This window comes from Ranitomeya variabilis, chromosome 1 (assembly GCF_051348905.1).
Source record: "Ranitomeya variabilis isolate aRanVar5 chromosome 1, aRanVar5.hap1, whole genome shotgun sequence".
NCBI classification, from domain to species: domain Eukaryota; kingdom Metazoa; phylum Chordata; class Amphibia; order Anura; family Dendrobatidae; genus Ranitomeya; species Ranitomeya variabilis.
Window position 1 is genome coordinate 575,167,622 of NC_135232.1, and position 25,905 is coordinate 575,193,526.

A 25,905-nucleotide genomic window follows, 5' to 3' on the forward strand; every position below is an offset into this window, starting at 1 on the left:
ACACTGCGCAGGCCCCAGGCAGGCACGCACAGCGCAGGCGCCGGATTTAAGAAGCAACAACGCGAAGGAGGCGGGTACCATCGGCCCTGAAGAGAAGAGTGACGGCAGTTGGAAGATTGATAGAGGACGATTCGGACCGCCTCCTGGTACAATATCTGGTATGTGGCCAATTTTTAAAACGCTTTATTGAGGTAATAAATGAATCAAAAACTAAAAGAGCCACCTTGTTAGACTGCAGCATTACTGCTGCACAAGGTGGCTCTTTTAGTTTATAACGGCTGGGGGGGGGGTGACAGTGGCCCTTTAATCATCAGGTCTAAAACCTGGAGTGTAATATGGGAGTAACCATCCCACCCAGGCTCTACAATCACTCCTAACTCCCGGACTCTAGAATCCACTAAATAACAGAATGGCAACTAAATATTAGGCCTCATTCAGACGGTTGTTTTTTGCATACAAGTGCTCTCCATATTTTTAAGCCATTTTTTTAAATGTTTGAAACTTGAAAACTTAATACACTGTCTGATGATTTTCCTTAAAGAATTTTTTACCTCTCTATTCCTAAATGTATAAATAAATGGGTTCAGAACTGGTATGATAACCGTGTATATGAGAGCGAGGAACTTATCGTAATGACTACCTCTGGGCCTGACATACACAATGATGGCTGAACCATAAAACAGAGATGTTACAATAAGATGGGATGAGCAAGTTGAAAAGGCTTTTGTTTTACCCTCTAAAGTTTCAATTTTTAACACTGTGCATATGATATGAATGTAGAAAACCATTATGGTTAAAAAGGGGAAAACAGTTGACAGAACAGCTGCCAAACTAGTAGTCATATTACTAAGAGATGGGTTTGAACAAGATAAATTTTGCAATGGTGCCAGGTCGCAAAAGAAGTGGTCAACTTCATTTGGTCCACAAAAGTCTAAAAGAAAAGTAAAAAGACTTGGAATAAAAGAAGTAATAAAACCAAGAAACCATAGCAGGACAGATAATCTACAGCAGAACCGATTATTCATGATGGCTAAGTACCGTAATGGATTAGTGATGGCTAAATATCGGTCAAAGACCATTAAAGCTAGTAGGAAGCACTCTGTTTCTCCCAGTGCATTGAAGGTATACATCTGGGCAAAGCAACCAAAAAAAGAAATAGTCTTCTTAGTATGAATAAGGATAGCCATCAGTTTTGGAATGGTTACTGAAGCAAAAATGATTTCTAAAACAGTAAAAATACTGATAAATAAATACATTGGAGAATGAAGAGAAGGGTCCCGTCTAACTAACATAATAATAGTAAAGTTTCCAGAAACACAAATGATATAGGCCAGAAGAACAGCACAGAAGAGTACATTCTGAAATGAGTGCAAGTGGGCGAAACCCAAAAGATGAAACTCATGCACAATGGTTGTGTTAATGTGCCGCATTTTGAAATTTAAAGACAATAATACATTTGTGTAGTACAATGGGCTTATACAGAAAATATTATAGCATCTTATCCTATTTTCCAAGAAAATAACATGTTAGGGATTGTCAATATTTCTTGCTATGGTGGTCACTAACTAGACTTATTCTTAGGAATACTCTATAACTTATATTTCTGTTATAAAAAGTCTATTAGTAGCCAACAATAGTTCTTACCAGTCTTCATCAGGAACCATTGAAAAAGCCTGAATAGGTGAAACCTATGGAGTCATATACAATTAATAGTTTATCTGACTGGGTTGTTTAAATGATATATTCTGTAAGATCAACAGAAGTATTCCATATGTCCAGCATGGCTTCTTATAATCCACCATTACTCAAAATAAGACTTTAATAACACTTTGGAGAAAGATCACTACAGTTGTGACAGATGAATTCTTTTGGACCAAAGGAGACTCTGAAAAAGTGGATTGGGGATAAGTGTATATCCATTTGACTGTGCTGATATGGACTATGAGGGGATGAAGTACAATTTGATGTCTAAAATAGTGTGGAGGTTAGAAAGTACCAGTTAAAAAAAAAAAAATATTCCCGATGAGGAGTGGTGAGAACAATTGGCAGAGTGCAAACAAAGACTGTTGCTTCTTAGAATAGCCTGTCATGAATTATTCATTTATCTCCAAGCCTATAAGTTATAGTGTGGTGCAATTTGTACTGTACTGCCTTTGGGGGATAATAAGAGCTTGTTTTGAGTTGAGTTATAGGTTTTATGCTCTTTAAATTTTAATATAGTTTTGAGTTTCCTTTGTTTGAATGTGCAGTTTAAAGCTTTACTGAATGTCACAGTTGGCTTGTGCTGGGTACAGACAGTAACTATTTTATACCATATATACCACAGAACAGATTCCTCTTTTATATCCTTTGTTCTACAAGAAGACAAGAGGGAATAACAAGCCCTTTGACAATGCAGAAGACACCTATTAACAGTCGAGAAAATTATATCCCAAAAAGTGCTTGTATTTTTCTGAACAATGACATGTACAGTACTTGGTTTTGTAAATATAAATTATTTGAATAAATGCTATCATGTTATGTTCCCATTTGTATGACTACAGACATAAGATGTATGCATATATTAACAACATAAAATTTGCAGATCAATCCACAGAGGATCGAGTTCAAGTCACATTTCCGGATCCATGCATTTTCAAACATGAAGCTTTTACAAAAATAAGCCCTATTGTTGGCGCTGTTTTAATGTGTACCCTCAAGAAAACACAACTCACAGCATCAGCAGTACAGTCTGTTACTATGAAACACATTGGACAGCCAGGAGACTTGTGACCATGTAGTGGTTGCAGCAAGAGCAGCATGTTAGAGAGTTGGGACATGAGAAAGCAAAGAGATGCTTGAAAATTTTCGTCCGGCAATGGCTGCCACAACAGCCATAGTACTAGAGTATATATTATATGATAGACAGTGAATAGATGTACAACAGAGTGTGGTCCATCTGCACTGGTGGCTGGAGAAAGGTGTAGACAACAGTCAATGGAAAGTCCAGCATGTCTTATTCATTTTGACAAATATTAGGTTTTCCGCTCTTGTGGAAGAAAACCTTGTCCACTTTGGTGTGATAACTGCTGCACTGATCACTCTCTGAGCCATAACCCTGAAGGCTGGAAATAACAGTATGCTTATAGCAAAATGGGCCAATTTTTACCTCTGCTCCAATTTCCTGATCCAGAAATCGATGGGATCATGACTTAGACTTTGTCCTTCCTCAGGAATATACCTATGTATGATTAAACCTGGAAAGTCCAGGTGGTGCATCTATTTTTGTAGAAATATGCCAGATTGTCGCAATTGCAAATAAAAATCTTGATTGTCGTGTCAAATATATTACAAGTCAGGGGTCCCCAACCTGTAGCTTGGCAGCCATATGTTTCTTGCAGTACCATGAATTGTGAGTTGCGGCTGTCTGCCAGGTTGGTACTTTAGCTCTAGGTCTAGCAAAGAGGTATAAAGAACATATCTCAAAATGGTGAATTTTGTGAGTAGCCCTGCACAGAAGAGCAGATGTGGATGAAAGTATACCATCCTTGGGGTGTAGAGATAATTTAAGTATGGTACGCTGGAGACAGGATGATGCTACTTGTCAGCGGAGGTGCTTGAAGCTGGATGCGTAGTGTGTTGGGAGTGAATGATGGAAGAATACTTGAGGGGGGTATTGTGGGAACCCCTGGATCTTGGTATTCTGCTTCAGGGTGATTTCTGTGGAAACATTTTGGTTATCATTATACCTGTAATGGGGGCTTTGGTTGCCACTATACGGAGGGGGTGGGAGTAAGATGTGGCTTGCATCCCTCTCTTGCAGCTGAATGTGGATTGTGACCCTCTCTTAGAGCACAATGTGGCTCTGAAGGTTAGAAAGATTGGGGAACGTTGCTGTAAATGTTGCTGCTTCTTCAACTACTTTTTGGAGCCCTACATTTCGGAGCCTTGGTACTTTGAAAATAGCACTTCTCTTTGGTCTCACTAAAAAACGGTATCCTTTTTAGATGGCTTGATAAAAATCCTTTGCAATTGCCCAATCATTTTGTAATTAGCAAAACAGTTGCAGACTCCAAAAAAAGGGATCCTTTTTCAATTCTAGTTGAGAAACAATTACTTTTTCAAACATATACATTTGCTTTGTCTCCCTAATTGAAGTGACAGATGTAATTGGGAGTTTTAAGTGTTATACAGTACATATCTTTTTAAGGCAAATACTTTTTAGAATATAAAAATGTTGTCAACTATTACTATACGTTATGAATACACATATTAGAAAGTATTTCTGCTGATTTTCCCAAATCCGAATATTTCACTATTCGCTCATCACTAGTAAATATGTTTTATCAAGTTTATGTTGCATTGCAATTTTTTTCAATGTACAAAAAAGTACATTGAAAAAAATTGCAATGCAATATAAACTTGATAATCGGAAAATCGGAATAAATACTTTCTAATATGTGTATTCATAACTAGTGTTGAGCATTCCGATACCGCAAGTATCGGGTATCGGCTGATACTTGCGGGTATCGGAATTCCGATACCGAGATCCGATACTTTTGTGGTATCGGGTATCGGTATCGAAACAACATTAATGTGTAAAATAAAGAATTAAAATAAAAAATATTGCTATACTCACCTCTCCAACGCAGCCTGGACCTCACCGAGGGAACCGGCAGCGTTCTTTGCTTAAAATGCGCGCGTTTACTTCCTTCCGTGATGTCACGGCTTGTGATTGGTCGCGTGCCGCCCATGTGGCCGCGACGCGACCAATCACAGCAAGCCGTGACGTAATTTTCAGGTCCTCAATGCCTAATTCTAGGCATTCAGGATTTTAAAATTACGTTCCGGCTTGTGATTGGTCGTGTCGCGGTCACATGGGCGACGCGACCAATCACAAGCCGTGACGTCACGGGAGGCAGGAAACGCGCGCATTTTATAATTACGTCACGGCTTGTGATTGGTTGCGTGCCGCCCATGTGACTGCGACGCGACCAATCACAGCAAGCCGTGACGTAATTTCAGGTCCTGTATGCCTAATTTTGCATTCAGGACCTGAAATTACATCACGGCTTGCTGTGATTGGTCGCGTCGCGGTCACATGGGCGGCACGCAACCAATCACAAGCCGTGACGTAATTTTAAAATGCGCGCGTTTCCTGCCTCCCATGACGTCACGGCTTGTGATTGTTCGCGTCGCCCATGTGACCGCGACGCGACCAATCACAAGCCGGAACGTAATTTTAAAATCCTGAATGCCTAGAATTAGGCATTGAGGACCTGAAAATTACGTCACGGCTTGCTGTGATTGGTCGCGTCGCGGCCACATGGGCGGCACGCGACCAATCACAAGCCGTGACGTCACGGAAGGAAGTAAACGCGCGCATTTTAAGCAAAGAACGCTGCCGGTTCCCTCGGTGAGGTCCAGGCTGCGTCGGAGAGGTGAGTATAGCAATATTTTTTATTTTAATTCTTTATTTTACACATTAATATGGATCACAGGGCCTGAAGGAGAGTTTCCTCTCCTTCAGACGCTGGGAACCATCAGGGATATCGTCCGGACGTCACGGAAGGAAGTAAACGCGCGCATTTTAAGCAAAGAACGCTGCCGGTTCCCTCGGTGAGGTCCAGGCTGCGTCGGAGAGGTGAGTATAGCAATATTTTTTATTTTAATTCTTTATTTTACACATTAATATGGATCACAGGGCCTGAAGGAGAGTTTCCTCTCCTTCAGACGCTGGGAACCATCAGGGATATCGTCCGATACTTGAGTCCCATTGACTTGTATTGGTATCGGGTATCGGTATCGGATTAGATCCGATACTTTGCCGGTATTGGCCGATACTTTCCGATACCGATACTTTCAAGTGGCGTCTATTTGCTGCCAGGAAACACATGCGTTTGATCGCGCAAGGATTGCGACAAAAAACGCATTGCTGTCAATGTAAACGCATGCATTTTTAAGCACATGTGTTTTGTTGCTTTTTTGAACGCATGCGATGTACAGTAAAATCACACTGACAGGTTACAATAGAGTAGATATATACACATAGAATAGGTATATATACATATATATATGTCAGTGAGACACCTATGTATATATATTTATACCGGCTATTTTACCGGCTTCTGCTATCTCCTTCACAAACCCGACAAGATATGAGACATGGTTTACATACAGTAAACCATCTCATATCCCTTCTGTTATTACATATTCCTCTTCAGTAATGTAAGAAGTGTCTGTGTGTCAAATTTGGGGGCTCTAGCTATTAAATTAAAGGGTTAAATGGCGGAAAAAATTGGCATGGGCTCCCGCGCAATTTTCTCCGCCAAAGTGATAAAGCCAGTGACTGGGGGCAGATATTAATAGCCTAGAGAGGGTCCATGGTTATTTGCCCCCCCCTGGCTACAAACATCTGCCCCCAGCCACCCCAGAAAAGGCACATCTGTAAGATGCGCCTATTCTGGCACTTGGCCACTCTCTTCCCACTCCCGTGTAGCGGTGGGATATGGGGTAATGAAGGGTTAATGTCACCTTGCTATTGTAAGGTGACATTAAGCCAGATTAATAATGGAGAGGCATCAATTATGACACCTATCCATTATTAATCCAATCGTACGAAATGGTTAAGAAAACGCACACATTATTTCAAAGTATTTTAATGAAATAAAGACACAGGTTGTTGTAATATTTTATTAGACTCTTAATCCACCTGAAGACCCTTTGTCACCTGAAACAAAGTTTAAAAAAAGCAAACAACAATATTCCTTACCTTCCGTCGTTCTTTCCCACATTGTAAATCCATCTGAAAGGGTTAACTAGTTTTACAAGCAGAAGCCTGTTAATGCAGCCGCCCTTGCCTGTAAAAACCCAGGGAATGAATGGATTGGAAGGGTATGACCTGTAGTTACCTTGAGTCGCGGTGATGCGCCCTCTGCTGGATGTCCTCATATGAACTCGAGCGTGGGAACTTTTACCAGGCTCGAGTTCATATGAGGACATCCAGCAGAGGGCGCCTCACCGCGACTCAAGGTAAATACAGGTCATTCCCCTCCAATCCATTCATTCCCTGGGTTTTACAGGCACGAGCACTGCTTTAGCGTCAACGCATGCGTCAAAAAAAACGCCGCGTTTGTACGCGTTTATATGTGTTTTTTCACCACTTGCGGATGAGTTTTAAACGCTGTGGATTTAAACGCAAATGTGAAACTAGCCTTACATACAGTAAATACACATAGAATAGATAGATGTATAGATGTCAGTGACACACACACACACACATGCAAATATATTTATGTATATACAGTGGGTATACAGTGGGTACGGAAAGTAATCAGACCCTTTAAAATTTTTCACTCTTTGTTTCATTGCAGCCATTTGGTAAATTAAAAGAAGTACATTTTTTTCCCATTAATGTACACTCTGCACCTCATCTTGACTGAAAAAAAACATAAATGTAGAAATGTATGCAAATTAATTAAAAAAAGAAAAAACTAAATATCATATTGTCAAAAGTATTCAGACCCTGTTAGGCACCTTTATTCTCCCACTGCACAGAAAAAGATCCCAAGCCTTGCCTGCATCTGCGGTCTCCCATCCAGGTTTGGCTGCTGCTAAGCATAGACATCTGTTCCAGCTCGTGCTAATTGTCTGGTTACTGCTGGCTATTCAGCCAAGCCTATGGTAACCAGTAGTAGGCAGTAACTAGTGAACGCTCTGGAAACTAGGTCCAGAAATAACCCTACTGAGCATGCTCGTGATGTGGCTATTTCTCATTGGTGGTCGGTCGTTGGCTCCTCTGGTGATGTGGCAGCTCCGGAATGGTCCACAGGAAAGGTCCTATCCAACTGGACTTGAGCTTTATGTATAAAAGACTCTCAGAGGCGCATACCAGTGCGCTAGTATCAACCATTTTGCATGTGTGTATGAGACATTGCAACAGTGTGGTCTATGTCAGCAGGTGCTCAAGGTTGGCGGTAAGCCATTAGATTTCTGTCACCTCCGGAGAGGAGTTTATTTGAGTGAATTCAGGGCTGGCATTTAGCCATTAGAATTCTGGCACCTCCGGAGAGACATTGGCTGAGTGTTTTTGCTGGCTGTGTAACCACTCTTTGCTATTTACCAAGTGTGCGCAGGTTTTGATCCCCTGTCAAGTTAATAGGGATCGTATCTAGCATCATTTCTTTTCCATTACTGACACAGCTCTATTGCAGAGCATCTATTCTGTTTCTGTGTGCGAGTTACACAGCTTCTTGTGCTGTTCTCTGAGTGATGTGTAACTCAGTGCGAGCTAGCAATTGCTTGCCGTGTGTTCTGCCATTGTTCACATTAGCTGAAGTTTTACATCTCTGCACGGTGGACCCCGGGTTGCGATTGCACACCTTCATGAAATTTATTTAGTGCAATCTGCCAACCCTAACAGTATACTAGTGCCAGGGTCTGGCTAGCAATGGCGGATGAGCAGAGTCTACAGCGATACATCCAGCAGCTGGAGGTCATGTTGTCCGCTCTTGAGTGGAAAACTTCAGCAGTGGATTTTACTGCAGTTTCTGCACAAGTTGCCAGTGAGGCCGCTACCTGGGTTGCTGCTGCAACGCCTGTCCCATTTTTCCCACATGTCCCTCCCCCGATAAGTTCTTGGGGGATAGTAAAGCTTGCAGGGAATACTTGAACCACTATGCTATTCAGTTGGAGATGCTGGTCTCTTGTTTCCCATCTGAACAGGCTAAAGTGTAAATTCGTAGTATCTCTATTGATGGGCAGGGCATTGGAGTGGGCTGCACCGCTGTGGGAGCACAATGACCAGCTGATTCAGAGCACCTCTTGTTTTCTGGATGCTCTGAAACAGGTCTTTCTGGGTCCTCAAGTGACCTATAACACCATGCTCCAACTCCTGGTGCTAAGCCAGGGATCTTCCTTGGTCAATTTGCTGTCCAGTTTCGGACTTTAGCGTCTGAGCTGGAGTGGCCAGATAAAGTCCTGATTCCCGTGTTCTGGTGAGGTCTTGCTGACCATGTAAAAGACACCATGTCAGTACCAATTTGGTTTGATCCAAGTTTTACCAATCCTTTGGAGTCTCCGGCTCTGACCACCAAGCCAGTGGAGGCCATGGAGGTATCTCGAGCGGAATGCAGGTCACGTTTTCATCCGCGGTCAATTTGCTTTGTTTGTGGGCTAGCAGGTCATAATGCCAACAAGTGCCCCAGGCAGCAGGGAAATGTCTAGTGACTGTTGTAGGAGGCTCAATAGACACAGCAGATGTGTCCTCCAAATTAACCTTTAAGGTGACTCTTATGGATTGACTGCTCACTTCACTGAGGCTTACATGGATTCCGGTGCCAAAGGCAGCTTTCTGTCTTCCACTTTCGCCCAACGGCACACAATACCCCTTGTAATGCTCCGGAAGCCAATCTTTATTCAGGTTGTTAATGGGTTTGCCCTTTCCTCCCAAATCACTCATCAAACCATCCTTCTTACACTCACATTCTCTCCATAACATCAGGAGTTAATTTCCTTGTTGGTCATCCCTGAGGGTATTGATGAGGTACTGTTGGGCATACCCTGGTTGCACTGCCATTCACCTCATATAGATTGGGCAACTGGGAGCATATTGGGATGGAGTAAGTCAAGCGAGGGACAGTGTCTTAGGCTCCACGTTCAGGTTGGGTCATCTGAGAACACTTCAGACCTAACCTCTCTTCCTAGCCACTATTGGCAATATGCATATGTGTTCTCAAAGAATGCCGCGGAGACTCTTCTTCCCCATTGCCCCTGCAACTGCCCTATAAACCTCATTCCAGAGGCAGAGACTCCTTGGGGGCATGTTTACAGGTCGTCTCTCCTGGAAACTGATGCTATGTCTGAGTATATCAAGGAGAAACTGGTGAGAGGGTTAATAAGGAAGTTAGGGTCTCCTGCGGGAGCTGGGTTCTTGTTTGTCTAGAAGAAGAGCGGAGAACTTTGTCCTTGCATAGATTTATTGGGGTTTGAATGCCATTACCATCAAAAATAAAAGCCCTTTGCCACTCATCTCCAAGCTCTTCGATAGGCTATGGGGTGCTAGGATGTTCGCTAAATTGTATCTGTGTAGGGCCTATAATTTAATACGCATGCGAGAAGTGAATGACAGGAAGACTGAATTTAATACTTGGGACGGTCATTATGAGTATTTAGTGATGCCGTTTGGTCTCTGTCACGCTCCTTCTTCCAGGATTTTGCTAATGACATCTTTTGGGAGCTGTTATCCACATCTTTAGTGGTGTTTCTGGATGACAACCTTAGGCTGCTTTCACACTAGCATCGGTATGGGGCCGTCGCGCTGCGTCGGCCTGACGTACTGACGCATACTGTGCAAAAAATGCCCGACGTGGGCAGCGGAAGCAGTCTTAGGATGCTTCCGCTGCCCCATTGCAAGGTCTGGGGAGGAGGGGGCAGTGTTTCGGCCACACATGTGCGGTCAAAAATGGCGGTCTCGATGCACAAAAAAAGTTACATGTAACTTTTTTTGTGGCGGCGGTGTGCCAAAACACGACGCAAACGTCGCACGACGTTTGGCACTGCGTCGCTAATAAAAGTCTATGGAGAATAAATGCATCCTGCGGGCAACTTTGCAGGATGCGTTTTTTATCCACAACGACGCATTGCAATGTGCAGTGCATGATGCTAGTGTGAAAGTAGCCTAATCTACTCTCCAGACTTTGACACTCACCAAAAACATGTTTGTAGGGTCTTCGAGCTCTTACACGCCAATTCCCTTTTCACCAAATTGAATAAGTGCATGTTTGAGCAGGAGTGTCTATCGTTTCTAGGGTATATTATTTCTGCCCAAGGCTTGGCAATGGACGCCGCCAAGCTAGAGTCAGTGATGAACTTGCAGGAACCACTTTCCCTTAAAGCGGTGCAGCGTTTCATGGGGTTTATCAACTATTACCGCCAGTTCATTCCCCACTTTTCTACCATAGCAGCTCCAATGGTAGCCCTCACCAAGAAGGGATCTAGCCCTAAGCAGTGGTCTGAGGAGGTTTCTAAGGCCTTTACTTTGCTAAAGTTCCACTTTGCTAGTGCGCCAGTGCTACATCAGCCCTATGTGGATAAGCCCTTTATTCTGTAAGTGGAAACCTCTTCCATTGGTGCAGGAGCAATCCTGTACGAGAAGGATGCTCACAGTCGGAAACATCCTTGTTTCTTTTTTCCAAGATCTTCTCACCGACAGAGAGGAATTATTCTATCGGGCACAGATCAGATCTGAAGGGGTTAAACAGGCGGATGGTCAGAACAAAGTCAAAGGTCAGGCAACAAATCAAGCATATAGAACTCAAGGCACAGGTAGCACAAACCTCACAACATGAATGTACTTCAGGCAGTGGTCTGAGAGAAGCTGCTCAGTTAGTAGGCATTGCCAATATCAGGGATAGTGAACACCTGAGACAGCCGAAGCCTCCCAGATAGGGAGTGAAACGAATCGGACAAATTCAAAAATCGCCGACTTTCGGCAAAGTCGGGTTTCATGAAACCCAAACCGATCCAAGTGTGGGATCGGCCATGCTGTCGGCGAACTTCGCGCCAAAGTTGCGTTTCGTATGATGATTTTAGCGCCATTTCTCAGCCAATGAAGGAGGACGCAGAGTGTAGGCAGCATAATGACATAGGTCTCGGTCCCCACCATCTTAGAGAAGGGCATGACAGTGATTGGCTTGCTTCCTGCGGCGTCACAGGGGCTATAAAGGGGCGTGCACGCTGACCGCCATCTTACTTCTGCCGATCTGAGCATAGGGAGAGGTTGCTGCAGCTTCGTCAGAAGCAGGGATATACTTAGGGAGGGAAGATTAACCCCCAACCCGCATGTGCTGTAGCGATTTCCACTGTCCAACACCACCTTTTCTTTGCAGGGACCGTGGAGGCTAGATTTCTGTGCATCAGCTCTGTAGCTTATTAGGCTGCCTTATAAGGCTCCCTGATAGCTGCATTGCTGTTTGTACACCGCTGTGCAAACCAACTGCTTTTTTAAAAGCAAAAATCCTGTTGCTCCTTTCTGCACAGTTCTATTGTTTATTTGTCCACACTTTTGTGTGCAGCAGTCCTTTTTATTGCTGGCTGTCATACTTGTCCTGAGATCATTGTAGGGAGATTGTTATTGTAGTACAGTCCCTTTTTTATATTTATATCTTCCAGCCACGTTCTGCCACTTACATTGTGTAGTGTAATACAGTGGGCCTGATTTTTACAGCAGTCTCCCACACAAAAAAGGGAGATTTAAATTGCCACTAAGTGGATCTGTGTCAGTTCTGTTTGTCGTATATCTGCCAGCCACTTTCTGCCACTTACATTGTGTAGTGTAATACAGTGGGCCTGATTATTACAGCAGTCTGCCACACAAAAAAGGGAGATTTAAATTGCCACTAAGTGGATCTGAGTCAGTTCTGTTTGTCGTATATCTTGCAGCCACTTTATGCCACTTACATTGTGTAGTGTAATACAGTGGGCCTGAGTTTGGATGCAGTGTCACCCCCAAAAAAGGTAGATTTAAATTGCCACTAAGTGGATCTGCGTCAGTTCTGTTTGTCGTATATCTGCCAGCCACTTTCTGCCACTTACATTGTGTAGTGTAATACAGTGGGCCTGATTTTTGCAGCAGTCTCCCACACAAAAAAGGGAGATTTAAATTGTCCCTAAGTGGATCTGCGTCAGTTCTGTTTGTCGTATATCTGCCAGCCACTTTCTGACACTTACATTGTGTAGTGTAATACAGTGGGCCTGAGTTTGGGTGCAGTGTCACCCCCCAAAAAAGGAGATTTATATTGCCACTAAGTGGATCTGTGTCAGTTCTGTTTGTCATATATCTGCCAGCCATGTTCTGCCACTTACATTGTGTAGTGTAATACACAGGGCCTGAGTTTGGGTGCAGTCTCCCACGCAAAAAAGGGAGATTTAAATTCTCAACAAGTTTATATACACCTTCTACCTTGTTTTACAGTACCATATAATGGTTGATAGTTTGGTTAGATTTTCCAAAAAATGAGGAAGTCTGGTGGAAGAGGCCGTGGGTGGTCATTGCCAGCTGGTTATGATGGTGGTGGTGGTGGTCGAGCATCTGGTGGTAGTGGGAAAAGCAAAATAGCACCTAAGGCTCGAGTTGTTCAGACAGCGTCATCGTCTGGCTACACAAGGCCTCGAAGGCTCCCTTATCTGGGAGTAGGAAAACCGCTTTTAAAGCTGGAGCAGCAGGAACAAGTTTTGGCTTTCATTACTGACTCAGCCTCTAGCTCTTTCGCCTCTTCTTCAGAAAGTTCAAAATATAAAAGCAGCGAGTCATCAGTGGATTCTTCCAGTCAGGAACAAGTCGCTTCCTTGTGTCCTTCACCCAAAGCAAAAGTGATGGATGCGGCAGGTGACACAACAGTTTACTCCATGGAGCTCTTTACACATACCGTGCCAGGGTTAGAAAGGGAAATAGTTAACAGCCCATTACAATATGTGTCGGACATGGAGTGCACAGATGCACAGCCACAGCTAGATTATTATGCTGTTCCATTGACTCAGATTACTACATTGCACTCGCAGTGTACTGAGCCAGAATGTGACCCTGATGAGACTATGGTGCCCCGTACCGAACGCTATAGCACCTTACACGGTGACAAAGAGGAAGGTGCACATGACATTGAAGAGGAGGTGATAGATGACCCAGTTGTTGACCCAGATTGGCAGCCATTGGGGGAACCGGGTGCTGCTGGCAGTAGCTCTGAAGCGGAGGAGGATGATCTGCAGCAGGCATCTACATCGCAACAGCTTTCATCTGGCAGGCCCGTATCTGGCCAAAAACGTTTCACAAAACCAAAAACACTTTTAGGACAGCGTGGCTATCTGGTTAAAGTAACACAGCGTGCAATGCCTGAAAAGGTATTTGATAGTAGGAAGAGTGCAGTGTGGGAGTTTTTTAACCAAGATCCGAATGATCAGTGCAAAGTTATCTGTAAGAAATGCTCAAAGACCTTTAGCAGAGGGAAGAATGTCCAAAATTTAAATACAACGTGCATGCATAGACATTTAACTAGCATGCACTTGCAAGCCTGGACTAACTACCAAACGTCCCGTACCGTTGGTGCACCCGCTCAGAATGAAGGTAGTCAGCAACGCTACATTGCTTCCCTCACTGTAAGCACACCAGTTAGGACACCACCAGCAGCAAATGTGGAGGTATCATTGCAAGGCCAAAGCAGTCAGGGAATCACAAGGTTATTGATAGGAAACACTGTATGTAGGCCAACATCGAGAATACCATCACCAACCCTCTCTCAATCTGCCATGTCCACCACCACCACCACCACCACCACCGATAATTCCATCATATGCAGCTCTCCATTCCAGCTCACCCTACAAGAGACTCTCGTTAGGAAAAGGAAGTACTCGTCCTCTCATCCACGTACACAGGGTTTGAACGCCCACATTGCTAGACTAATCTGGTTAGAGATGATGCCCTACTGGTTGGTTGAAAGCGAAGCTTTCAAAGCCCTTATGGCCTACACAGTACCACGCTATGACCTACCCAGTCGACACTTCTTTGCGAGAAAAGCCATCCCAGCCCTCCACCAGCATGTCAAAGATCGCATTGTCCATGCACTCAGGCAATCAGTCAGTGGAAAGGTGCACCTCACAACAGATGCATGGACCAGTAGGCATGACCAGGGTCATTACGTGTCCATCACAGCGCACTGGGTTAATGTGGTGGATGCAGGGTCCACAGGGGACAGCCGTAGTGGGACAGTTCTGCCTAGCCCACAGTCTAGGAAACAGTTGGCAGTAGGCGTTAGACACCCCTTCTCTTCCTTCTCTTCCTCCTCCAGAAGTAAAAACTCGTCCACAGAGCGCAGTCGCCCTACCACTCCATCCGCAGCGGCCAGTGTTGCACACGAGGTGTCACATTATGGAACAGCTAGTGGTAAGTGTCAGCAGGCTGTGTTGGAAATGAAGTGTTTGGGCGACAACAGACACACCGCGGAAGTACTGGCCGAGTACTTGCAGCTAGAAACTCAGTCATAGCTAGGCAGTGTACATCTTGAGGCAGGCAAGGTAATAAGTGATAACAGAAGGAATTTAATGGCTGCCATAGCCCTTTCAGAACTGAAACACATACCTTGCCTGGCTCACACCTTGAACCTGGTGGTGCAGTGCTTCCTGAAAAGTTATCCGAGGTTACCAGCCCTGCTCCTGAAGGTATGAAGACTTTGATCGCACATCCGCCGGTCGCCCGTACAATCCAGCCGTATGCAGAACCATCAGCAATCGCTGAAGCATCCCCAGCACCGCTTAATAATCGACGTTGCAACAAGGTGGAACTCCACACTGCACATGCTTCAGAGGCTGTGCGAACAGAGGCATGATGTAATGTATTTGTGGGAGGATACACATACACGGGCAGGCAGTTGGATGGCAGACATGGAGTTGTCAGGTGTGCAGTGGTCGAAGCTACAAGACCTCTGTCAAGTCCTTCAGTGTTTTGAGGAATGCACACGGCTGGTAAGTGCAGACGACACCATCATAAGCATGAGCATCCCACTAATGCGTCTGCTGATGCAAAGTTTGACGCACATTAAGGAGCAGGCGTCTGCAGCCGAGGATGAGGGAAGCCTTGATGACAGTCAGCCATTGTCTGCTCAGGGAACTCTCCTGGACGAGGTGGGGGATAAAGAGGAGGAGAAGGAGGATGATGGGGATGAATATTTATGGGAGGAGGAGGATGCTTCTCAGGGGGCAATAGAAACTGGTGGCGTTGCAAGGTCAAGTACAGGGTTTTTGCGGGAGACAAGTGATGTTGATTTGCAAGAATGTGCTCCTCAACCCAGCACAAGCAGTGAATTGACACCTGAAACATTGGCCCACATGGCTGATTATGCCTTGCGTATCCTAAAAAGGGAACCCTGCATTATAAAAATGATGACCGATGACGATTACTGGTTGGCCTGCCTCCTGGATCCACGATATAAAGGGAAATTACAAAATATCATGCCACATGAGAACCTTGAGAAAATATTGTCTACTAAACAAGCAACTCTTGTAGACCCATGTAAAATAAGCTGCGGAGACACCATCACGTGTTTCTCAACGCAGTGATCCAGAACACTGCCCCCATCCCTTATGGGAAATATGCAAACGCATGTAAAGTAAGCTGCGGAGACACCATCACGTGTTTCTCAATGCAAGCAATGAATAGCCAGGCCTTTCTCCGGGATGGAACAACCACGGGTAGGGCAGCATCCAATAAAGGAGAATATCCAATAAAGGAAGACCACCTTCGCCAAGCATGGTATCCATCCACAAACAGCTGTTTCGGGGTTTTTGCCCCTCATCAGTGTGGAGTAGGAAACTGGCTATTAGGAGCAGTGCCTGGTGAAAGGCTATGAAGGAACAGATGAATGACCTCGGGGAGACCAAAACATCCAATACTGCGGAAACACCATCACGTGTTTCTCAACGCAGTGATCCAGAACACCGCCCCCATCCCTTATGGGAAATATGCAAACGCATGTAAAGTAAGCTGCGGAGACACCATCGTGTGTTTCTCAACGCAAGCAATGAATAGCCAGGCCTTTCTCCGGGAAGGAACAACCACGGGAAGGGCAGCATCCAATAAAGGAGAATATCCAATAAAGGAAGACCACCTACACCAAGCATGGTATCCATGTTTTGGTCTCCCCGAGGTCATTCATCTGTTCCTTCATAGCCTTTCACCAGGCACTGCTCCTAATAGCCAGATTCCTACTCCACACTGATGAGGGGCAAAAACTCAGAAACAGCTGTTTGTGGATGGATACCATGCTTTGCATAGGTGGTCTTCCTTTATTGGATATTCTTCTTTATTTGATGCTGCCCTTCCCGTGGTTGTCCCTTCCTGGAGAAAGGCCTGGCTATTCATTGCTTGCATTGAGAAACACGTGATGGTGTCTCCGCAGCCTACTTTACATGCGTTTGCATATTTCCCATAAGGGATGGGGGCAGTGTTCTGGATCACTGCGTTGAGAAACACGTGATGGTGTCTCCGCAGTGTTGGATGTTTTGGTCTCCTCGAGGTCATTCATCTGTTCCTTCATAGCCTTTCACCAGGCACTGCTCCTAATAGCCAGTTTCCTACTCCACACTGATGAGGGGCAAAAACCCCAAAACAGCTGTTTGTGGATTGATACCATGCTTGGCATAGGTGGTCTTCCTTTATTGGATATTCTACTTTATTGGATGCTGCCCTTCCCGTGGTTGTTCCTTCCCAGAGAAAGGCCTGGCTATTCATTGCTTGCGTTGAGAAACACGTGATGGTGTCTCCGCAGCATACTTTACATGCGTTTGCATATTTCCCATAAGGGATGGGGGCAGTGTTCTGGATCACTGCGTTGAGAAACACGTGATGGTGTCTCCGCAGTGTTGGATGTTTTGGTCTCCCCAAGGTCATTCATCTGTTCCTTCATAGCTTTTCACCAGGCACTGCTCCTAATAGCCAGTTTCCTACTCCACACTGATGAGGGGCAAAAACCCTGAAACAGCTGTTTGTGGATGGATACCATGCTTGGCATAGGTGGTCTTCCTTTATTGGATATTCTACTTTATTGGATGCTGCCCTTCCCGTGGCTGTTCCTTCCCGGAGAAAGGCCTGGCTATTCATTGCTTGCGTTGAAAAACACGTGATGGTGTCTCCGCAGCTTACTTTACATGCGTTTGCATATTTCACATAAGGGATGGGGGCAGTGTTCTGGATCACTGCATTGAGAAACACGTGATGGTGTCTCCGCAGTGTTGGATGTTTTAGTTTCCCCGAATTCATTCATCTGTTCCTTCATAACTCTTGTAGACCGTTAGGTTCAGGCATTCCCAGCACACAGCGGCGGTGATGGTTCTCACACGAGCTGTAGGGGGCAACATGACAGAGGGGTTAGAGGTGCACAAATCAGAAGTGGCGTTGGACAGAGGGGTTTTTTGACCAGGTTGTGGAGTGATTTCGCAATGACCGCAGACACGACAGATACTGCTGCATCAATTCAAAGTGACAGGAGACATTTGTCCAGTATGGTTACGAACTATTTTTCCTCCCTTATTGATGTTCTCCCCCACACGTCATTCCCCTTTGATTACTGGGCATCTAAAATAGACACCTGGCCTGAATTGGCAGAATATGCATTACAGGTAGTGTTGAGCGATACCGTCCGATACTTGAAAGTATCGGTATCGGAAAGTATCGGCCGATACCGGCAAAGTATCGGATCTGATCCGATACCGATACCCGATACCAATACAAGTCAATGGGACTCAAGTATCGGAAGGTATCCCTGATGGTTCCCAGGGTCTGAAGGAGAGGAAACTCTCCTTCAGGCCCTGGGATCCATATTAATGTGTAAAATAAAGAATTAAAATAAAAAATATTGATATACTCACCTCTCCGACGCAGCCTGGACCTTACCGCTGGTAACCGGCAGCCTTCTTTGCTTAAAATGAGCGCGTTCAGGGCCTTCCATGACGTCACGGCTTCTGATTGGTCGCGGCCGCCCATGTGACCGCCACGCGACTAATCACAAGCCGTGACGTAATTCTCAGGTCCTAAATTCCTAATTCTAGGAATTTAGGACCTGAGAATTACGTCACGGCTTGTGATTGGTCGCGTGGCGGTCACATGGGCGGCCGCGACCAATCACAAGCCGTGACGTCATCTAAGGCCCTGAAGGCGCTCATTCTTAGGAAGGAAGGCTGCCGGAAAGAAGCCGAGGGTGAGTATATTCCTATTAGGTATATACTCACCCTCGTACGCGCCCTGCTTCTTTCCGGCAGCCTTCCTTCTTAAGAATGAGCGCGTTCAGGGCCTTAGATGACGTCACGGCTTGTGATTGCTCGCGGCCGCCCATGTGACCGCTCACGTGACCAATCACAAGCCGTGACGTCATCCCTCAGGTCCTAAATTCCTAGAAGGGAATTTAGGACCTGAGGGATGACGTCGCGGCTTGTGATTGGTCGCGTGGCAGTCACATGAGCGGCACGCGACCAATCAGAAGCCGTGACGTCATGGAAGGTGCTGAACGCGCTCATTTTAAACAAAGAAGGCTGCCGGTTACCAGCGGTGATGTCCAGGGGCCTCCGGACAGGTGAGTATATCAATATTTTTTATTTTAATTCTTTATTTTACACATTCATATGGATCTCAGGGCCTGAAGGAGAGTTTCCTCTCCTTCAGACCCGGGGAACCATACACTGGAAACTTCCGATTCCGATTCCCGATACCACAAAAGTATCGGATCTCGGTATCGGAATTCCAATACCGCAAGTATCGGCCGATACCCGATACTTGCGGTATCGGAATGCTCAACACTAATTACAGGAGCTCCCTTGCCCAGCTGCTAGTGTGCTATCAGAAAGAGTCTTCAGTGCTGCTGGTTCAATACTGACCGAAAAAAGAACTCGTCTGGCTACCCAAAATGTTGATGATCTAACCTTCATTAAAATGAACCAATCATGGATTTCTAATTATTTTGCCCCACCTTCCCCTGCTGACACGTAGCTTGCCTGAAAAATGTCTTGCTTTTGGCCTCCTCTTACTGACTGCTCCAATTCCTCTATTTGCAGCTGCTGAATGTCCACCATAGGCCATTTTTTTACCTCCCTAAATGGGCTGATTCCCCCCACAGGGCCGTGGTCACCACCTAGTGCAAGCACCCGTGCAAGTGCCGTTTGCCTGGACAGGTGGGTGTGCCCACTCTTGGGCGACGGCACTGGGACAGGGTCCCTCATAGTACAATGAAGTGTCTCTGATGGTGGTGGTGCACAACCAACGTCAGACACACCGTCGTAGTATGAGGGGCCCTTTGCCAGTACCGCCACCCACGAGAGAGTATTCCCCCCCTTGTCGAACAGTGCTCGACCACTTGCAATACTTACCTCTCCCTGCTCCACCACAGTGTAGTCTGTGCTGATAAATCCTTCAATGGCACTGCCAATACAAATTTGTTGAAATGATGGATGATAGTTAAAATATACAGGGGCCCTGGCCTTGATTTAGACCATTTAATACTTTGCGCCAACTACCACTGTCTGCTACTCAGCAGAGGAGCCCACCCCTGTATGTAGCTATGCCATCTGTTTATTTTTGAAAAAAATTTTGGCAGACATTTACCTCACTTTATTATTTTGGCCTACTAACTGTGTCAGCCACTCCTTACAGTTGTCCTCCACTGAACAAAGCTATGCTGCCAGTTTACTACTGTTACCAATTTTGAACTGCATTTAGCCTACTTTATTATTTGGGCCTACTAACTGTGTCTGCCACTCCTTACAATTGTCCTCCGCTGAACAACGCTATGCCGCCAATTCACTCCTGTAACCTGTTTGGAACTGCATTGAGCCTATTTTTTTATTTTAGGCCTACTACCTGTGTCTGTCTGCGCCACTCCTTACAATTGTCCTCCGCTGAACAACACTATGCCGCCAGTTCACTACTGTAACCCGTTTGGAACTGCATTGAGCCTACTTTTTTATTTTAGGCCTACTACCTGCCTACTACCTGTGTCTGTCTGCGCCACTCAATACAGCTGTCCTTTATTGAACAAAGCTATGCCGCCTGTTTACTCCTGTTACCATTTTTGTACTGCTTGGAGCCTACTTTTTAACAGTGGGCCTATAACCTGTGTCTGCACCACTCATTACAGCTGTCCTCCATTGATCAAAGCTATGCCGCCTGTTTACTCCTGTTTCGAATATTAAACTGCATTTGGACTACTTGTTTGGTTGGGCCTACTAACGGTGTCTGCCACTGCTTGTTGTTCTCCTCCACTGAACAAAGCTGAGCTTCATTTTTCAGCCTATATCACATATTAAACTGGATTTGGCCTACTTGTTTGGTTGGGCCTACTAACGGTGTCTGCCGCTCCTTGCTTTTCTCCTCCACTGAACAAAGCTGAGCTTCAATTTTCAGGCTATATCAAATATTAAACTGCATTTGGCCTACTTGTTTGGTTGGGCCTACTAACGGTGTCTGCCGCTGCTTGTTATTCTCCTCCACTGAACAAAGCTGAGCTACAATTTTCAGCCTATATCAAATATTAAACTGCATTTGGCCTACTTGTTCGGTTGGGCCTACTTCCGGTGTCTGCCGCTCCTTGCTTTTCTCCTCCACTGAACAAAGCTGAGCTTCAATTTTCAGCCTATATCAAATATTAAACTGCATTTGGCCTACTTGTTTGATTGGGCCTACTAACGGTATTTGCCGCTCCTTGCTTTTCTCCTCCACTGAACAAAGCTGAGCTTCAATTTTCAGCCTATATCAAATATTAAACTGCATTTGGCCTACTTGTTTGGTTTGGCCTACTAACTGTGTGTGCCACTCCTTGCTTTTTTCCTCCACTGAACAAAGCTGAGCTTCAATTTTCAGCCTATATCAAATATTAAACTGCATTTGGCCTACTTGGTTGGTTGGGCCTTTTAACGGTGTCTGCCGCTGCTTGTTGTTTTCCTCCACTGAACAAAGCTGAGCTTCAATTTTCAGCCTATATCAAATATTAAACTGCATTTGGCCTACTTGGTTGGTTGGGCCTTTTAACGGTGTCTGCCGCTGCTTGTTGTTTTCCTCCACTGAACAAAGCTGAGCTTCAATTTTCAGCCTATATCAAATATTAAACTGCATTTGGCCTACTTGTTGTGTTGGGCTTATTAACATTGTCTGCCGCTGCTTGTTGTTCTCCTCCACTGAACAAAGCTGAGCTTCAATTTTCAGCCTATAGCAAATAATAAACTGCATTTAGCCTACTTGTTTGGTTGGGCCTACTAACTCTGTCTGCCACTGTTTGTTGTTCTCCTCCACTGAATAAAGCTGAGCTTCAATTTTCAGCCTATATCAAATATTAAACTGCATTTGGCCTACTTGTTTGGTTGGGCCTACTAAGGCTGTCTGCCGCTGCTTGTTGTTCTCCTCCACTGAACAAAGCTGAGCTTCATTTTTCAGCCTATATCAAAAATTAAACTGCATTAGGCCTACTTGTTTGGTTGGGCCTACTAATGGTGTCTGCCACTGCTTGTTGTTCTCCTCCACTGAACAAAGCTGAGCTACAATTTCAGCCTATATCAAATATAAAAACTGCATTTGGCCTACTTGTTTGGTTGGGCCTACTAACGGTGTCTGCCGCTGCTTGTTGTTCTCCTCCACTGAACAAAGCTGAACTTCAATTTTCAGCCTATATCAAATATTAAACTGCATTTGGCCTACTTGTTTGGTTGGGCCTACTAACAGTGTCTGCGGCTCCTTGCTTTTCTCCTCCACTGATCAAAGCTGAGCTTCAATTTTCAGCCTATATCAAATGTTAAACTGCATTTGGCCTACTTGTTTGGTTGGGCCTACTAATGTTGTCTGCCGCTGCTTGTTGTTCTCCTCCACTGAACAAAGCTGAACTTCAATTTTCAGCCTATATCAAATATTAAACTATATGTGGCCTACTTGTTTGGTTGGGCCTACTAATGGAGTCTGCCGCTCCTTGCTTTTCTCCTCCACTGAACAAAGCTGAGCTTCAATTTTCAGCCTATATCAAATATTAAACTGCATTTGGCCTACTTGTTTGGTTGGGCCTACTAATGTTGTCTGCTGCTGCTTGTTGTTCTCCTCCACTGAACAAAGCTGAACTTCAATTTTCAGCCTATATCAAATATTAAACTGCATTTGACCTACTTGTTTGGTTGGGCCTACTAACGGTGTCTGCCGTTCCTTGCTTTTCTCCTCCACTGAACAAAGCTGAGCTTCAATTTTCAGCCTATATCAAATATTAAACTGCATTTGGCCTACTTGTTTGGTTGGGCCTACTAATGTTGTCTGCTGCTGCTTGTTATTCTCCTCCACTGAACAAAGCTGAACTTCAATTTTCAGCCTATATCAAACATTAAACTGCATTTGGCCTACTTGTTTGGTTGGGCCTACTAACGGTGTCTGATGCTGCTTGTTGTTCTCCTCCACTCAACAAAGCTGAGCTTCTTTTTTCAGCCTATATCAAATATTAAACTGCATTTGGCCTACTTGTTTGGTTGGGCCTACTAACGGTGCCTGCCGCTGCTTGTTGTTCTCCTCCACTGAACAAAGCTGAGCTTCAATTTTCAGCCTATATCAAATATTAAACTGCATTTGGCCTACTTGTTTGGTTGGGCCTACTAACGGTGTCTGCCGCTCCTTGTTGTTCTCCTCCACTGAACAAAGCTGAGCCGCCTGTTTACTCCTGTTACCAATTTTGAACTGCATTTGGCCCACTTTATTACTTGGCCCTACTAACTGTGTCTGCCACTCCTTACAGTTGTCCTCCGCTGAACAAAGCAATGCAGCCTGGTTAGTCCTTTTACCAATTTTGAACTGCATTTAGCCTACTTACTTTTTTGGGCCTACTAACTGTGTCTGCCACTCCTTACAATTGTCCTCCGCTGAACAAAGCTATGCCGCCAGTTTACTCCTGTTACCAATTTTGAACTGCGTTTAGCCTAATTACTTTTTTGGGCCTACTAACTGTGTCTGCCACTCTTTACAATTGTCCTCCGCTGAACAAAGCTATGCCGCCAGTGTACTCCTGTTACCAATTTTGAACTGCATTTAGCCTAGTTACTTTTTTGGGCCTCCTAACTGTGTCTGCCACTTCTTACAATTGTCCTCCGCTGAACAAAGCTATGCCTTACTCCTGTTACCAATTTTGAACTGCATTTAGCCCACTTTATAATTTGGGCTTATATCTGTGTTTCCTCCTCATCCTGCCCATTACCCAGCCACTGCTAGATGAGTCTGCTCGTACATTGACCCAGACCACTACATTCCCCTTGCACTCTACACAGCCAGAATCTGACCCTGCTGAAAGTCAGGTTCCCCTTCCCGAATGCTATACTAACTTACACGGGGACAAACCGAAAGGTGCAGATGAAAGTGCAGGTTCCTTCAACAGGTGGGGGGCATTGTCATGAATCCCAATGGCTAGGGATAGCAAGGGACAAGCAAAGTAATACAAAATATCGGACGAGCTCTAGGGTGATGGGACCTGGGCTGACCGCTGCCCTACGCCTGACAAACGCAACTAGAGATAGCCAGGGAGCGTGCCTACGTTGGTTCTAGACGCCACGCACCAGCCTAAGAGCTAACTAGTACTGCAGAGAAAATAAAGACCTCACTTGCCTCCAGAGGAATGAACCCCAAAAGGTATAGTTGCCCCCCACATGTATTGACGGTGAAATGAGAGGAAGGCACACACATAGAGATGATATATATAGGTTCAGCAAATTGAGGCCCGCTGTAAACTAGAAAGCAGAACGATACAAAAGGGGTCTGAGCGGTCAGCAAAAAACCCTAATCAAAAAACCATCCTGAGATTACAAGAACCCATGTGCCAACTCATGGCACATGGGGAGAACCTCAGTCCACTAGAGCTACCAGCTAGCATAGAGACATAATAAGCAAGCCGGACAAAAAAAACCAACAACTGAAAATCAGCACTTAGCTTATCCTGAAAGATCCGGGAGCAGGTAGGCAGGAACCAAACAGAGCACATCTGAATACATTGATAGCCGGCAAGGGAATGACAGAAAGGCCAGGTAAAATAGGAACCACCCAGCCTCTGATGGACAGGTGGAAACCAAAGGCCGCAACCCACCAAAGTCACCCAGTACCAGCAGTAACCACCAGAGGGAGCCCACAAACAGAATCCACAACAGTACCCCCCCCTTGAGGAGGGGTCACCGAACCCTCACGAGAACCCCCAGGGCGATCAGGGTGAGCTCTATGGAAGGCGCGGACCAAATCAGTCGCATGAACATCGGAGGCGACCACCCAGGAATTATCCTCCTGACCATAACCCTTCCACTTAACCAAATACTGGAGTTTGCGTCTGGAAACACGAGAATCCAAGATCTTCTCAACAACATACTCCAATTCTCCCTCCACCAGCACTGGAGCAGGAGGCTCAACCGAAGGAACAACGGGCACCTCATACCTCCGCAACAACGACCGATGGAACACATTATGAATAGCAAACGATGCTGGGAGATCCAAACGAAAAGATACAGGGTTAAGAATCTCCGAGATCCTATAAGGACCGATGAACCGAGGCTTGAACTTAGGAGAAGAGACCTTCATAGGGACAAAACGAGAAGACAACCACACCAAATCCCCAACAAGAAGTCGGGGACTCACGCGGCGACGGCGATTAGCAAACTGCTGAGTCTTCTCCTGAGATAACTTCAAATTGTCCACCACCTGATTCCAAATCTGATGTAGCCTGTCCACCACCACGTCTACTCCAGGACAATCCGAAGACTCCACCTGACCAGAGGAAAAACGAGGATGAAACCCCAAATTACAAAAAAAAGGAGAGACCAACGTGGCAGAACTAGCCCGATTATTAAGAGCAAATTCGGCCAGTGGCAAAAAAGCAACCCAGTCATCTTGATCAGCAGAAACAAAACACCTCAAATAAGTTTCCAAGGTCTGATTAGTTCGCTCCGTCTGGCCATTCGTCTGAGGATGGAACGCAGACGAGAAAGACAAATCAATGCCCATCTTGGCACAAAACGTCTGCCAAAATCTAGACACAAACTGGGATCCCCTGTCAGAAACGATATTCTCCGGAATCCCATGCAAACGAACCACGTTCTGAAAAAATAAAGGGACCAACTCAGAGGAGGAAGGCAACTTAGGCAAGGGCACCAAATGAACCATCTTAGAAAAGCGGTCACACACAACCCAGATAACGGACATTTTCTGTGAAACCGGGAGATCAGAAATAAAATCCATGGAAATGTGCGTCCAAGGCCTCTTCGGGATGGGCAAGGATAACAACAACCCACTGGCCCGAGAACAGCAAGGCTTAGCTCGAGCACACACTTCACAAGACTGCACAAAGGTACGCACATCCCTAGACAAGGAAGGCCACCAAAAAGACCTGGCCACCA

At 45.2% G+C, this 25,905-nt stretch overlaps 1 protein-coding gene across 1 annotated transcript; it reads right to left on the reverse strand.

Annotated features, from left to right (window-relative positions):
* Positions 1–434: 434 nt before the first annotated feature.
* On the reverse strand, positions 435–1,430 carry LOC143797469 (olfactory receptor 10C1-like). The gene has a single exon (XM_077281071.1). It carries the CDS (start codon positions 1,428–1,430, stop codon positions 435–437), a length of 996 nt encoding a protein of 331 aa, XP_077137186.1.
* Between the last annotated feature and the right edge of the window lie 24,475 nt (positions 1,431–25,905).

Coding starts and splice junctions, on each gene's coding strand:
- LOC143797469 (XM_077281071.1), bottom strand. CDS start 1,430: ATGCGGCACATTAACACAACCATTGTGCATGAGTTTCATCTTTTGGGT.